Source organism: Canis aureus, chromosome 19 (assembly GCF_053574225.1).
Source record: "Canis aureus isolate CA01 chromosome 19, VMU_Caureus_v.1.0, whole genome shotgun sequence".
Taxonomy (NCBI): Eukaryota; Metazoa; Chordata; class Mammalia; order Carnivora; family Canidae; genus Canis; species Canis aureus.
The window spans coordinates 27722811-27739600 of record NC_135629.1 but is presented as its reverse complement, the minus strand read 5'-3'; the positions used below and the strand labels follow the sequence as shown (position 1 = coordinate 27739600).

The following is a 16790-nucleotide window of genomic DNA, read 5'->3' as shown; positions in this document are numbered from 1 at the left end:
CAAGCCGTGCTGCTTTTCATGGCTAGGAGGAGTCTGGTTGTGCAAGGTGACCAGCTGAATCCCTTCAGTCATGACCCCACTCCCTTTGTCCTTCTTTTAATTAAAAATGGTTGGGCAAATTTCATGATCACAGTGGTTTACAGAAGGATAAGTTGACGTGGGACTGGGCTGAGCAAACTGTTGAAATGAACACAGGGTTGATGGTGTGTTGTGGTTTAAACAGAAGGCATACAAAGGAATTAATCAGGTGCCTGGATGTGAGAGAAGGATGAAGAATCCATAAAGGAACAAGATGGGCCATTCTAGACATGACATGAGAATAATTTGCCATTCTAGAACCTTTTGGAATAACCAGGCATAATGAAATGTTGAATGAGTCCACTAGTGGTCTGTTATTGATTAGAGCTGGCAGCACAAAAATTAGGGGAAGTAATGTCTTTAATAAAACATTTGCGAGCCAGTTATCCACAGGACAGATTGTTTGTTTGTTTGTTTGTTTTTAAAGACTCAAAGAGGGGATCCCTGGGTGGCGCAGCAGTTTGGCACCTGCCTTTGGCCCAGGGCGCGATCCTGGAGACCCAGGATCGAATCCCACATCGGGCTCCCGGTGCATGGAGCCTGCTTCTCCCTCTGCCTGTGTCTCTGCCTCTCTCTCTCTCTCTCTCTCTCTCTCTCTGTGACTATCATAAATAAATAAAAAAAATTAAAGACTCAAAGAGAACAATGATTTTTATGCTGAACTTACATGGTAAGTGCTTTCAAACTTTGATGTAGGGCCTTCCTATTTATTATAATCCAGAATAAACCCCTGATATTGACTTGAGTAAGGACATGACTCTTCCATCAGTGCTCTGTGGTGATACACATGAGGGAGAAATAAAAGAGTGAATTATAGGATCAACTACTTGTAGTAAAGTACATGACACCCAACAGCTCTCTGTGTGCATAGGGGAAAGGAAGGAACATCTGCCAATGACTCCAGAGAATCCGAATTCTCACTGATGGCAGGGGACGTGCCATCTTACCTAAGTAGTTATCATCCTCTGATTTCCCTGAGAAACTGTGCTGCCTCACATCGATATTGGTAGCACCGGCTGGGATTCGGACCACAGTATTGTAACCTGAAAAGAATTTAGCCACACTTCAGTATTCCACAATACAATTCAGTTTCTCTAAGTACAGAATATAAAAATGGGCAAGGAAGGAATATAATACAATTCTTGCTATTAAGTGTCTTCTAGCCAGGTGGGTAATGTACCTTAACAAGACTGATTTTATGCTTGACATTAACACTTTGACATATTACCTGTGGTTAACAGTGTTTAAACTTTAGCATTTTCCCTCTCATGGTTCTTTAGGAACAGGTTCTTACCATAATGTACTGTATTAAATGTTCCTGCTACTGTTTTGCATGAAGAATTATCACCACCACAAACTCCACATTTATCTCTCCGGGCTTTTGAGTTTAAAACATGATCACATCCAGCTTGCTTTTAAAAAGAAACATGTGAAACAAACAGTAAGTATTAATATTAGCAAATTATAAAAATTATAAAACATTATGATACGGGAAGTAGCATGTTTCTTTGAATTATGCATTCAAAAATGACAAGAAACTCTCTTTAAAGCTGCAAGGGTGGATGGGACACCTGGATGGCTCAGTGGTTGAGTGTCTGCCTTTGGCTCAGGGCATGATCCCAGGGTCTGGGATAGAGTACTGCATCTCAGGGCTGTAAGTTCGAGTCTCATGTTGAGTATAGAGATTACTTAAAAAACAAAAACAAACAAACAAAAAACCCAGCTGGAGAAGTACAAGTCTACAAATAAGAATAAATGAGAAGGATTGCTCAGGACTGAAAAAAAAAATAGGAGTCGGGGTAAAGGACTGTCTCTAATTGATGAGCTCACATCCCATCTGAAGGGAGCAACCCCTGTCAAATCTAGGCTACTGCTGTCATCAGAAATAGCAGCTCGGTGTTGACATTTGTCAGTCCTCCAAGAGACACTGGAAAATTGGATTTTACGTGAAATCCCCCATGTTTTAATACTGGCTATGAATGGAGGACAAAGCATGACTCCAGGCTGCCAGTTTGAGGCCTGAGGCTCCAAGGGGCCTCTGGAAATTCTCCACATCTTAATGCAATGCAGCAGTGGTGACTGAGATCTGAGGAGGACACCAGCAACTGCCAGGACACCAGGACAGAGTTCACATTCTTGACCATGTTGCTCATTTGCATGAGCTAGCCTCTGAGGAGAAGCTCAACGTTTTGCTACAAACAGACTCATGAGGAAATGTGTGCCGTGGTTTTGAGTCGGGAAGTGGGTGAAGCTCTCTGGGGTTCTTTTGGTCAAATCCTACTGACTAGAATACCCATTTTCCTGGACCACATGCAAGGATCAAATCAATTATTGCAAAGCCTGGCTACCTTAAGGATGCTTTCTGATCAGTGAGAACAGTGAAATGGTATCAAGCCCTCTAGAAATCTGCAGTGGTGCTTTACTATCTGCCAGAAGCTTCTCGATTTCCCTTCCAAGAGTAATTACCAGGTATGTCTCAGGTAGCAGCTTTGGTGCTTAAAATCAAAATGAGAAGTCGATTGAGGCCTGACTAGCATCTGATTCCTTTTGACATCTTTCTGGAGCAGAGCTATTGAATCTAGAAACTTTGCTTATGGAAGGATTTGGGTTTAATCTCAAGCACCGAGGTTATAGCAAAGGAGTATGTGTATGCATAAATTATCACAGTACATTTTTGTGGGGGAGGTTTTGTGTCGACCCTCCCAGAGCTTGAGAAAGTCAGAAAAATGCAAGACACTGGTTCTCAAACTTCGCCATCAGAACCAAGTGATCCATTGCTGATGCTGTCCTGGGAAACACACTTGAAAACCACTTCCCTGGAGACAGTGCACAGATATTAGCAGCTGCGGCTTCTATCAAGGAAGCCACAGACCACAGTGTGGCAGCAACAAGACAACACGGTGAAGAAAACACCGTCTGGGACTTACCCGGCAAAGGCCTTGGACGCAGATATCGCTGGTGTCCTGGCCACATGGGGTTCCATCAACCACTCTGTCTCGGAGTTGATAGTAGGCCGTGTTACCTGCCACCCTGCAGAACAGCTTGCAGCGGTCCTTCATCAAAACTAGAGAGGAAAAACACGACGCGATGTGACTTTGGGGCCGGGATCCTGGCAACCCGTTGGCAGACGCCTCCCCACATACACTTACTTCCACTGTACTTAGGAACCCAGCGCACACTTGGAAGGAGACCGTTGATGTTGAAATGTTTCCCATCAAAGTGAGCACACTGTTCGTCCCGGAAGTCTCGCTTCTGCTTGAGACAAGGCTCTGTGTTGCAGGACTTGAACTTCATTCGACGCCCTACGCAGTACTTCCCACCATTTTTCGGCCTGGGGAAAGGTAAAGAACACACCCAGGGTATTACAAGGCATTCCTCCCCACGCCACTCTCTCATCGGTGGCTTCCTGTCTTCTAGGGAAGCAAGTCTGAAGTGGCCGAAGGCAGAGGACAGGATAAAAGCTCTGAGATCTGCATTTGCAATTCTACCTCTGCACCATTAAGTACATGACCTTGGGCAAGTCACTTAACCTGGACAAGTCTCAGTACCTCCGCTGTAAAAATGGGAAGGTGCCACCTAGTAAGGCCGTCCTGAGGATGGAATGTCAGAGCGTGACACTTCGAGTTCGAAATACATAGCCTGGGGGACACCTGGGTGGCTCAGCAGTTGAGCACCTGCCTTCGGCCCAGGGCGTGATCCTGGAGTCCTGGGATCGAGTCCTGCATCAGTCTCCCTGCATGGAGCCTGCTTCTTCTTCTGCCTATGTCTCTGTCTCTCTGTCTTTCATGAATAAATAAATAAAATCTTTTTTTTTAAAAAAAAGAAATACAAAGCCTGGGATTTACCAGGCAATGACCTGTCCTCTTTCTCCTAAAAATTCAGTCCTTTGGTTTTCAAAATGTGGAAGGTAAAAGGTACAGACGAGCAGTTGGAATGCTCCCTGTCTACTTTTTGTAACATGATATTCTTACAGAAGACCAGCCTAAAACTTATGCTATGCCACTTCCCTTCATTCTCTCCCTCCTCCCTTCCTTCCCCCTCACAACCATTATTTTACTTTGTTTTGTTTTACAAGTGAGATGGAATAAAAGGAACATCCCCCTATTTTGACTAGCCTAATAGGAGAAACAGGAGAGCATACTGGTTTCATTAACTATTGTGGGATGAGAGTATGGAGGACGCCTTGCACAGCATACAGTGCAAATTCCATCTCGGCAACAACCCCGAGTTATATGAAATTCGAATGTACACGTATTTTCCAGATGTGATCCAGTGAGTCAACTATATAACACATTTCCTAGCAGTCCACAGCTTGCCAGATTCATCATGGAAATGGGAAGATCACAGAATCATAGGAAGCTGGGTTCACCCACCCAGGGCTGGAACAGCTCAGATTTCACAGCTATCCTAGGACATCTCTGAAAGAAAGTTTCCCACTTTTGTTCTTTAAAATGAATCTCTCAGAGTAGTTGGGCCCAAAGTGTTTTTTGTTTTGTTTTGTTAAACCAGGACTTGGACGAATGGGAAATCCATCCATGCCGTGAAGTACAGAACGATTAGCCAGTCCAGCAGAACAGATAAGGCTCTGGAGCTGGATCTGGGTCAGTCTCAACTATCCTCATCGTGTGACCTTAGATGAAGTTCTCAGCCTCCATGAACATCAGTTGTCCTTTCTCTAAAATAAGCTCACCCACTAGATGCTAAAAATGTCAGCTACTGTGTTCATACATCAGCACTCTCAATCTAATCTGATCCAGTTGAGCAGTTTGTTTTGAGTATGGGATCTGTGCTAAGATATGGGGCAGGTCTCAGGGCTTCTACAGGGTGCCCAAGTGTCAGGAAGGGGCACTGGTCAAACTACTGTTGCAGTGCACTCCCTAGAACAAAGATACGTAGACTAAAGTGAGAGCATGGGCTTTGTAGCTACACACTGGACGCCTTTGTGTACACCACCTGGCCTGTCCTGCACACGTGAAACAGAGATGACACTGGGCACCTCAACAGCTTGTTATGAATCTGAGAAGCTTAGGAAGCACTCTGATAAATACTGTTATTTATTGCAAAGAAAACCATATCAAGGGATACAAAATGGCACATAACCTTGAAGCGTCTATGTCTGATGGTTTCTCCATCAAACACAATTAAATCCATATGCTTTATAGCTGCATTGTGCACTGGACTCACTAAAACATACTCATATCTTGCCCAAGGGTTAAGGCAGATGTAATACTTTTATACCAAGGTGCAAGAGATTCAGAGAAGTTAAGTACTTTGCCATGAAGAGCAGAGATAGGACTAGAATTCCAAGTTTCCCAGGTTCTTTCTTTGTACTCTTTCTGCTACGTTATCCAGGAGCTATGGTCCAGAGTTGGGGTTTTTTGGTTGTTTTGTTTTTTTTGTTTGTTTGTTTTTGTTTTCTTTTTTTTTTTGGTGCCATATAGAGATAGAACCTTGGTTTCCTGGATTCCAAATTCTTCTCTCAGTACCAAGACACCCTAATCTCGTGCATAAAATATCACAGATTACATGTGAATAACAGATCAGGCCCATATACCTCTTCAGGTGAAACTTGTTTTAAATGTGCTACAAGAAAGACCTCCTTTAATTTTTCCTCAATTCAAAATGATCTTTTTGGACACTTTTTAAATTGCCTAACCAACTACAGATGATTGGTCATTGCTTTATTTCCTGAAAGTAACTCATTTCTCTTTTTGAAATTAAATTCTCAAAAGTTGTTTTTTTTTCTTTTGGCTCTCTTATACAACAAGTCCTAACTCATACCTAAAATCGCCCAAATGCAGCAGTTCCTTGGGCTGCAAATAAATATGTATAGGCAGCCTCCCTTCAGATGGCAATAGTTTCTACCTTTGCTAACTTTTGGCCACTATCTAGGGGCAAATAGCATTTAGTGATTTCTTTTTATAAATGACATTTTAAATAAACAACACAACATAAAACACTCCACGTGAGAGGCGGTATTGCTGAGGCTCATCAATATGGACTCTGGAATTGAGGATTTGAATCCCAGGCTTTCCTCTTTTTTTTTTTTTTCTTCTTTTTTAAAAGATTTTTGTTTATTTATTCCTGAGAGACACAGAGAGAGAGGCAGAGACATAGGCAGAAGGAGAAGCAGGCTCCCTGCAAGGGGCCCGATGCAAGACTTGATCCCAAGACCCCAGGATAAAAACCTGAGCTGAAGGCAGATGCTCAACCACTGAGTCACCCACGTGCCCCCCAGGCCTGCCTGTTAATAATGATGTAATCTTATGCAAGTTGCTGAATCTTTCTAAGACTCAGTTTCCCTATCTGTAAAAGGAAGACAGACGATGTTGGTATCTACATCAAGATGAGTGAGGGTCTGCTGGGTTAATACATTCAAAGCACTGGAGCAAGGTCTGCCACACAGTAAATGTATAGCTATTATAAGGGCCTGCCAACTACAGCCTGGGCACCAAATCCTGCCTGTTGCCTGTTCTCTCTTTTTTTTTTTTTTTTTTTTTTTTTTTTTTTTTTTTTTTTATGATAGTCACAGAGAGAGACAGAGAGAGAGAGAGGCGGAGACATAGGCAGAGGGAGAAGCAGGCTCCATACATCGGGAACCTGACGTGGGATTCGATCCTGGGCCTGCCAGGATCGCGCCCTGGGCCAAAGGCAGGCGCTAAACCGCTGCGCCACCCAGGGATCCCGCCTGTTCTCATACAGTGGTAAGAATGATTTTTCTGTCTTAAAAATTAAGAAACAACAAAACACATATTTTGAGACATATAAGAATGATATGAAATTCAACTTTCAGTGTCTGTAAATAAGGTTTTATTGGCATATAGCCACTCCCCTCTTTATATGTTGTTGCCTGTGTATTTTTCCCAATGGATCCGTGAGGTTGAATAGTTGTGTCAGAGAACCTGTGATCTGCAAGTCTAAAAAATTTACTGAGTTTTTCTATGGAAAAATATTACTGTATGGTAAAGGTCTGACCACCCCTGAGCTACTCTTGTGTGCAAGGCTTCATGCCACTTTGTATGACTTGTCCAGCTATGCTGTGAGGTAGGTAGTGGCATCTTTGTTCCTGAATGCTTGTTTGAATGGGGTTCATAAATGTTCAGTGACCTGGCAAGGTGACAGGCCCATTAAGTGAGAATCACTGGCTGACAGACCTGCCTAGGTTTCTGTGACCCAAAGCTTAGGATCTGGTGCCTTTCTTATGCTGCCTCTCTTGATATATCCATATCAAGACTCATTCTGTGACTTTATTTGCTTTTTATGTAAAGACAGATTATTCTTTATTAATAAACACAAATTTGTCCTTTCAAAATATATGGCTTTTCCTTTATCCCAAAGCATCTCTGCCTGATTTGCAAGGACTGTGTAATCGGAAAGGCTGTATAGCTGATTGAACTCACCTTTCAGCATGGAAAAAAATCGTGTTATAATTTAATAGCTTAAGTAGATAGAGTATTTTTTCCATACAAATAATAAAAATTATAGGAAATGCAGCTTTAAAAAATACTAATTACATTTTCCAACTATTAAGATCCTTTAAAAAATCTTCATGTCAGATAGAGATGAAAAGGACTTGCAGAAGTTACTAGATTAATTACTATGAAAGTAACCAACCTGAATATCAGCACAGCCAACCTGAATCTTTTTTTCAAGTACACATTACACAACCAAACCTATATACAAAAAAATTCATGAGACTACATGGCCAAAGCTACAAAGGAATTTTTGCAAACATCATCACAGGCATTCCACCCTGAAGGAAAGCTAAACTTTGGTCTGCAAATGGGTGTGAACAGAAATCTCAACTTTTGTCTCTACTTAAATGAACTGAAGAAGGCAGTTTAGGGTTAGCACAGGGAAGGAAATTCTAACTATATGGCAGGCAGGACCAAAAGATAATATGTTTTCTGTGTGTGGAGGGTTTTGAGAAGGGTTCTAATAGCCAACTGCAGAGGATGCTGTAAAGCTATTCAAGGATTAGATGGGATGAGCCAGAGAGCTGTACTTGTGATCATTAATGATCCTTCCAAATGGAGTGGTCTATAGACTTGAATATTCTTATTCATTTATTAGTTAATGGTTTTCCCAAAGCAATCAATTCTTGAATTTTGAAATAAGCTTATCCAACTCAGTGCCTTAAAAATAAAAACAAACTTTCCTGCAATTCTTTATAGCCAAATGAGAGATTAGTTTTCATAGATAAAATAGACACATGTCTATTACCTTGTACGTCAGACTTCGTAAGCAGTTACTATGGTGAAAGCCTAAATGGGAAAATATCTAGTTCACGATCTTTTAAAAATATCTATGAGCTTATTAGTTTTTAATTTAACTTTCTAATTTAAAAGCAAAATAGAAGCACCAGAAGTGGGAAAGCTTTGCCTTTCCCAAAAAAGTGGGCATGCTTTTTTATTTTGATGGACCTATAAAAATAAAATTCTGTTCTAACCACCAGGAAGCTCAGGGTCATTTTGGGGCACAAAATAACAAGGATAGGACCCAGTAGTCTGATGATGCATCTTCTAGTTAAAATGCTGGCCTTGTTTTGGTACTCTAAGTTATGTTTTTGGTGGTTCTGATTTTAGATTTTACTGCATGTAATTAATTGTCTGATCCAGGACACTTAGAAAAAGTAACAGGTAAGTTATTAATAACTTCTCCTGACAACAGAGATAAGCTGGTACTGTCTTTACAAATCAGGACACATGTTAATCTTACCTATAAGACATGGGTCATAAATGGGCTTAAAAAACAAATAAAGCATTTAAAGACAAAATAGGCCCCATTCTCATGATGGCAAACGAGTAGCACTGCATACTAGCTGAGACCAAAAACCATTTGCCCAAATCAGAAAGCATCAGGTTTCTACAGTTTGCTCATAAGGCACCATAAGTCCCATGTGCATGGCAAGGCTACTTACTTCTCTTTTGTAGCTTTTATGCTTTCAAAGGAAAAAAAAAACCTAAATATATAGCATAAAATATCTGGATGCTAAAAACATCCTTGAATTGCATGAATACTGTGAAAGAAAAATAAAAACAAACCAATGTTCTTAATAGAGACATACTTTGGATACAAAAAATGAGGCTCTACATTATATTCAAAAGACCACTCCAACTGGGAAAAAGCAGGTTGCCAGTGACGGGGCCACCATTCCCCTCCAATTCCTTGAGAATCAGAAGCAATCACTTTTGCATTCTGCATAATGAACCATCTGCTCTGTGAATTTCTCTGAACAGGCTTTTAAACGGAGATGTGGATCTGATTTTCCCTTTTCTGTGTCCCTTTCTCTTGTCAAACTGACTTACCCACTGCTGCCATTGTAAACTTAGTTTTCTGAGGCAGACTCCTTCCTCAATTCACAGGGACATCCCAAAGTGCAAATAACTTGGAAGAGCTTTAATGAAATGATGTCAGTGCTGACACTCAGCTCAGGGGATTGTCTTCTTTTAAAACCTCCCATAGCAAAGAGCAAGGACAAGGACCTCTAATTGAAGTCTTTAATGATCAGTTCCTAACTTCTGAATGTGAGGATCTTTGCTTTACTTTGAAGCTCAAGATCCTTTCCTGCTGAGATCTTTACACTGGGTGATTTTCTTTGTCTGGCTCATTCCAATTATGGAGTGATTTATCTCTCTCCACTTTCCACATTACCTCTAGAACTGCTCTAAGACTTTAAAAAAAAAAAAAAAAACCTACTTTTTTGAATGAAGTATTCTTGGGGCACAATCTCAAAAATGTCTACTTGTTGGCAATATTAATATCTTTGTCACAATAACAGCTCACTATAATAATAATAATTTGGCTCACTATAGCCACCAAATAGTTTTTAATTAAAAAAAGTGTCATACCTGCTATTACCTTAAAATGCTTTATTTTAAAACTTCAACAATACAAACAGCTAGGATTTATAATTGACTTTAAAAAGTGAGTTGTAGAACACTATATGTACTATGATCCTTATTTTATGTTACAGAATACTTATTCCATATACTACATATTATATGACAAATCTTTTTTGAAAGTCCAAAGTGATACATATCAAATCATTTTCCCCTGGTTATCTCCTTGTGGGGAGCAGGTAGGAGGTAGGAAGAACAATGATAAAAAATTTTTATATCATATAGTTTTGTGCCTGGAGTTTTTGAAAGCATGTACTATATTTGTACTATTATTCAAATAACACAATAATAGACTCTATTAATAACCTAATGTTTAGTTTTTATATCCATAAGTTACAGACTTATGTCTGTAACAGTCTATGTCATAATATGGCTCTTTAGTTGTCTTTATAGAGACTAATATCATGTGGACACGAAATAAATGTGGGACTGTGGATAAAAATAAATGAAAACAAATAGATCATTATCTGTGATTTGTACTAATGAGTATTTATTAGGCCAGAGATTACAACAGTGGCCTAAAAGTATGTTCTTTTTTTGGTTAATACAACTCATATTTTCTTCTTATTTAAAAAAACAACAACAACTGGAAGCACTGTCCACACTAGGCCCTCTTCCTACCTGTGAACAACCAGCTAGGTCTGAGCAGCACCCTGCACTTGATTTCTACCACCCTGCACAAGACAACCCCAGTATCCTGTACCAGCCCACTTCCCTATTTTACCTGCTTGCTTCTGTTTATAATTCTGTCTGCTATCCCTAATGTAGGCTGTGAAACATAGCTGAGTACTGTGCATGAAATCACTTTACATAATCCCAAAACAACTAGGTCTTAAACATAGTTATTGGTTTATCCATCTAAAAACCTATTCCTATTCTATGAAGAATTCTTGCCCCCCTCCACCAGCCTATATAGGTTCAATGGCAATTATATCATGTATTATCTCTCTGTTCCTTTAGATTTGATACACATTAGGCCCACACAAAATTTGATGTCATTCCCTATAATGAAAATATGATTTCTTAAATCTCCCTCTAAACATACATGCCTATTGTGATAGATGCTGGCGGGCGGGGGGGGGGGGGAACCGCATTAACTTCATTTGAACATGTCCTAGCAAGGCTAGGCTGGTAAAGACAGCCATGGTCACATAATGAGAATTATCCCCAAAGTCAGGACACTCCCAATCCAGTACATTATCCAGTTGCGGGATGGGACCTTTGGTGTCTCATCTGTACAGCAACTAGCTTGATTCTAAAAGTAATTCTCAACTTGGGGTTCCCAGTCCCTTTGGATCTGCTAATGCCACCCTGGGGGTCTGTGTGCCCTTTTCGGCATTTTAGTAGCTAACTGGCAAGGCAATAAGTTACCCACAATCTAGATAGAAATGTCCAGTTTCTTCATCTCCTCAGGAAAATACATATGTTCACTTTGTTAGCCTGCTATATCAAGCCCGAGAGACAGTAAGATATGCCTGAATGTCAAATTATTAAACAGACCAACTGACACGACAGCATCTACTGTTTGGTAGACAGAACTTTTAATAAAGGACCCTGGGAGAAGATTTACTACAGAGGAGAGCACTTGGGAAGAAAGAGATTGGATATTAACAGTCTAAGCAGCCCTAGAAATCCACTCACTCTGGAACTGGGAAAGAGCTCTCTCTCCATCTGCCTCCAGATAAATCACTCCCTTCCGGAACGTGCCACTCATGCAATCCCAATAATGACAGCAAGAAGCTGTAGGACTTACTCTGGTCGGTTGCACTCACGAACAGCAGTTTTGATGCCCCCTCCACACGTCCTTGAGCAGGTTCCAAAGGGACTCCAACTGCCCCAGGATCCATCAGTCACGGGGACCTCCATTTCTTTGGGGACACAAAATCCAAACTTGCAGTGCTGTATTTAATAAGGGGAACAGTGAGGGAGAGCTCGGTGCTGGAGACATTGTAGGACCTGCTGTCCTTTTGAGTGAGTATATGCCATACTTCATTTCCCTCCCTACCCCCCACCACGTGCTGGTTTGAATTGCTGCCATTTCATCATCTGTATGAACAATGGAAACGGTAGGGATTTTAATCTCATACTCATTGATTTTAGGTCATGTCTTCATTTACCACTTGCTTGAATACAATGAGCCAATGAGTTGTTGGCTCCAGGCTGTCAGGGTAACTCCAGTGGCCAGCTTCGAAGTGCTCAATTAGTCTGCTTGGAAAAATGAGGAGAGGAAGTGGGCCTACTGGTTGTAGATGGGGCCAAAATGAGTTACTGGATTTGTAGAGCGAATCTCCATCAGGAAGGCTCAGAGACGTTATGAGCTTGGTAAAATATGTTTTACTGCTCCCCACAGATTTGAGAAGCCAATTTTAATTAGGTGGGAGAGAAGAAAAAGCAAGTTACATGATTCCTATAAACTCACTCCACCAAAGCACACAGGATGAGACTAGTGCAAAATGGACATAGTACAGAGAGCCCTAAACATTATTGCTTTTTTGTTACTCATGGTTTCAGATTCTCCAGCCTACAGCAGGAAGAAGGCCATGATGCTTAAAACAAAACAAAACAGAATAAAACTCCTCAGCAGGACAAGGGATTCGAGAAGCCCATTTCAACCCTCTGCCATTGTTGGGGTGTGAGGCCCTGACACAAAGCCGAGGTCACTGAGCAGCGGACAAAGGAAGAGTGGCGACAGTGGCGGCAGGAGGGTGATGCCCTGCGGCTCGCTCAGATCTCTGAAGTGGAGCTGGTGGTGGCTGGCTGCCGTGATTTATCTGCAGGGAGGGCACGGGCAGAGGCAGAGCCCCGCAGAGGCCGGGGGTGGGGGTGTGGGCTGGGAAAGCACACGACAAATAAGATGCAGGTGAAGGTCCCAGACCCAACGGGCAGCCACACACCAGGCTTGGTGAACGATCGTTCAGAGAGCACCAGCCTTTAAGCTTTCGCTATTCTGCGGTGCCTTTGCTCTTGCAATTATTCGCCTGGAATATCCTTTTCCCTGGGCTGTTGGGCTGAGGCTTAAAAGCTTCTGCCTTCAAAGAATCCCGGGCAACGCCAAGCCCAAGAAATGTGGGCAGAGGAAGGGGTGATGACATTGCTCTCTGACATCGTTTGGTATTTGTCTTTACAGGGGTTGTGAACATTTATTGGAACGTATGCACATAAAAATAAATGAGAGAGCTAGCTTGGTCTAGAGTACCACCATCCAATGAGAATGTGCCATAAGCCACATGTGTACACTTTCCTTTAAATGTTCAGAAGCCATGTGAAAACAAGTAAAAAGAAAACTGAAATTAACTTTAATACCTTTTATTCAGTTCAAGATATCGGAATATTATTACTTCCGTATGGAACTGATATGAAATTATGGGATTTCTTTATACTCTTTCTCATACTAGGTCTTCAACACCTGGTGGTATTTTCACTCACGCACATCTCAGTTCAGCCTGACATTTGAGGTTTTTTTTTTTAATTTTTATTTATTTACTATAGTCACACAGAGAGAGAGAGAGAGAGAGGCAGAGACACAGGCAGAGGGAGAAGCAGGCTCCATGCACCGGGAGCCCGACGTGGGATTCGATCCCGGGTCTCCAGGATCGCGCCCTGGGCCAAAGGCAGGCGCCAAACCGCTGCGCCACCCAGGGATCCCCAATTTTTAAGTTTTTTTTTTTTTTAATTTTTTCAGTCTGACATTTGAAGGGCTCACTAGACATGTGGGGCTATTGGCTGCCATACTGGACAGTGAAGGTCTTAGAAGGACAAAGCTCGGCAGGCCAATGGTCTGGTAGTGAGTTGCGGCTCTTCCACAGACTAACTCTGTGACCCTAGGTGAGTCCCTGACTGAAAAATGGAGATCAATTTGCTAAAGTTTTCTTGAGTAGGACACGAGACACAGCATGTCTAAAGCACTCAGCACACAGCTGAACACATAAGGGACCTGACTTAAATAAAGTCAGTAAGATAATGGCAAACATTCACACAGCCTTTCGTATTGGTCAGGCACTGTTCTAGGCATTAGATATATATTAACTTAGTCCTCATAGCACCCTACGAGATAGGTACGGTCCTCTTATTACCCTCATTTCTACAGAAAGGAAAGTGGAGGCACACACAAGTTGATATGAACATCAGTAAGGGGCAGAGCTGAGACCAAAACAAAAACAATCTGACTCAAGGGCACACTCCTCACTGTGACACATGCTGCTTCTCAGTTATGAGCAAATGGGTTTTGATGCATAAGCAAAGAAAAAATTAAGACAAAAGCAAGATTAATGACGTAGTTAGATGATGCTCAGGCTCCCAAGTTGTCTACCCAATATCTATTCTCTCCTTTGTCCTTGAAAACAGAATCTATATTTCCCCAGATTCTTGTACAGATAAGAGTGGTCAAAGAGATGTCAGAAGACTTCCTTGGGTGATATTTCTGGGAAGGTATTTTTGCCCCTTTGTCCCCTGACCCTTGGCTTCATTCTGCCTAGAACTCCCACTTGATGGCTGGAGTTGCTGCAGCTATTCTGTGACCTTAAGGACCATTTGCACATGATAGTAAAACAGGAAGAAATTAGGGACCTGGGTCTCTGAGATTTGTGGAGCTACCACAACAGTTCCATCACCTGCCTAGTTTTGGACTAGTTTCTTTTTGTGTCAGAAAAAATAGCTAATTTGTTTACATTATTATAATTCGGTCTGACCTAAACAAAATTCCTAATTAATATTCAATTGGGGTCATAGCAGATGACCCTCCAATTTAGCCCTCAAATTTTGCTGCTAGGAACATATTTTATAAATTCTACGAAATAACAAGAAATTCTATACTTCTTTAAAAACTAATCTGCAAATCAAATATCCTTTATTGATATGACCACTGATGGGTAGAAAGGGAAGGAGAAAAAGAACCTTAGAAGAACAGGAGAAGTGCCTGAGGTGACAGAGGCTGGAAATCAGAGCTGTTTGGCAGTTATGTACCAAGATCATCTACTTTACCAGTCAAATTTGACAAACAATACTTACATACTGGAATAGCCACTATATCATAACATAACACTAAGTGGCTGGTGGAGTCCAAGCCAAAATATAGCCAGCCTTTTCTAAAATTATCCAGAACCATTAAATGGTATTTTACCTAAACACATCTTTTTTTAGGAGGTAGGAAGAGGGACTTAGAGATCAATTTTGTTCCAAAGAGGCTTAAAACAAGAGTTTCAAATCTCAGCTCACAAATAGGGTTAAAATGAAATGTTAATAGGCTTAACAAGACAATGGAGAAAATAAAGAGAATTAGAGTCATTCATCAAAATAACTTTGTCAGCAGCCAAGACAGATCACTGCTGAGGGAGCAGGGCAGAAAGAAGAGAAAGAAACAAAAAATTAACCCTACCGCAAAGGGAGTCAGAATCGGCTGGAGAATACTGCCAATTCTAAGAAAACAAAACAAAATGAAAGAAAACACAAGGAATTTCTATGCCAACATATCCACCATCTTTAGCATTTGCAAAATGCATAAATGCTTTTCAGGGAAATAAACACACATATGCCCACATCTTTAATAAAAGCTGCTAGACTTGGCCACTTTTTCTAAAACAGAACAGCGTACCTATCATGTCCTCCACATAGCTGCCTCTCTGAGAGGGTTCTAAGCCTATCCTTTGGAATGCCTTGAAGTCTGTTGCTCTTGCTAAACACAAGCATACATGGAAAAACACTTCTGAGAGACCTCCCAAATTTCCCCATCTCTCAGGTATAAGATTACCCTGCAATCCCTTATCTTCTGCGTCTGTTACAAAAACAGGAGATTAGAAAAAGATACAACAGACGTCCTCCTGAATTCTTTTGTGTTCTAAGATTGACTGGGATACCACACTGCTACAGACAGTGAGGTTGGCAGCCCTGTTCATGGCAATTTCACTCAATATGATTCACTTCATCATATTACTGAAAATTCTTTGTTATGGTTTTCCCAGCAATAATATGTATCAGAAATAGAAAAAATAGGTGAGTGCATCAGATCGGCTAAGAACCATAACACACAATACTGGTGATTTTTCTGAGATTAAACAGAATCAATTTAAGTAATATAGTGGGCTGGCTCTGACTCAAGCCAACTAACCAAGTCATCAACTAGGTATAATCTGTTGTCATTTTGCGTCAGTTGCTACCATCCGCCTAGGTCACTGTGTTTTAGCAGGACTCTGAGGCCACATCATCATTTTGTAAGAATGAATAAATTCTTAATGGCTGCCATGGAAACCTGAGATCTGTATTCCTACTCAAACCCATGATCTTCTGGCCATCAACATGTTGAGTTAAATGTCTTACAAAAAGTGAAAATTTCACTCCGGCTAAGGAGATCTGTTTTTTTTTAAGCTAATGAAAGGTGCAAAAGCTGTTGAGTCCATGTCCATATATAGTTTTGGTTAGTCTGTTATTGGAGAAAGCTATATTCTCAATTGCTTAGGTCTTAGCCATTAAGAAGTAAGAACATGAGCCAATTTTATCACCAAGTTAGTCAAGTATAAAATCAGCTTCATTATAATTTTTAATCTTTTGTACTGAATTTTATAGTTTTTCAAATAATATCCAAACCCCCCAGCTCATGCAACTTTACAACCACCATGGCAGATGAGTAAAGAAGCCACTACTAGTACTCCTGTTAGATCCACTGGAAACTGAAGTAGCTCAGTGAGCTTGAGGTGTGGCCACTAGAGCAGATCCTGTGGCCCCTTCAGATAAAGTAAAGGAGGAAAATAGGTTGGGGACTGGCTGGAATGTGGGGACAGGACCCTAATGAGCTCAGTGACCTTGGGCAAGTCACTT

The 16790-nt window shown here is 41.1% G+C and overlaps 1 protein-coding gene across 5 annotated transcripts in view; it reads right to left on the bottom strand.

The window, feature by feature from the left end:
• ADAMTS9 (ADAM metallopeptidase with thrombospondin type 1 motif 9) overlaps positions 1 to 16790 on the bottom strand; it is a 397174-nt gene that overhangs the window by 337070 nt on the left and 43314 nt on the right. For all 5 annotated transcript variants that reach the window (XR_013357704.1, XM_077858175.1, XM_077858178.1 and 2 more), the window contains 5 exons: positions 11734 to 11879; positions 3228 to 3409; positions 3006 to 3142; positions 1373 to 1490; positions 1026 to 1121 (listed from right to left, as the gene is read on the bottom strand). Coding sequence is in view for 4 of the 5 variants with exons in the window: in XM_077858175.1 (XP_077714301.1) it covers positions 1026 to 1121; positions 1373 to 1490; positions 3006 to 3142; positions 3228 to 3409; positions 11734 to 11879 (679 nt within the window). In the remaining variant the exon portion in view is untranslated. The remainder of the gene's footprint in view (positions 1 to 1025; positions 1122 to 1372; positions 1491 to 3005; positions 3143 to 3227; positions 3410 to 11733; positions 11880 to 16790) is intronic.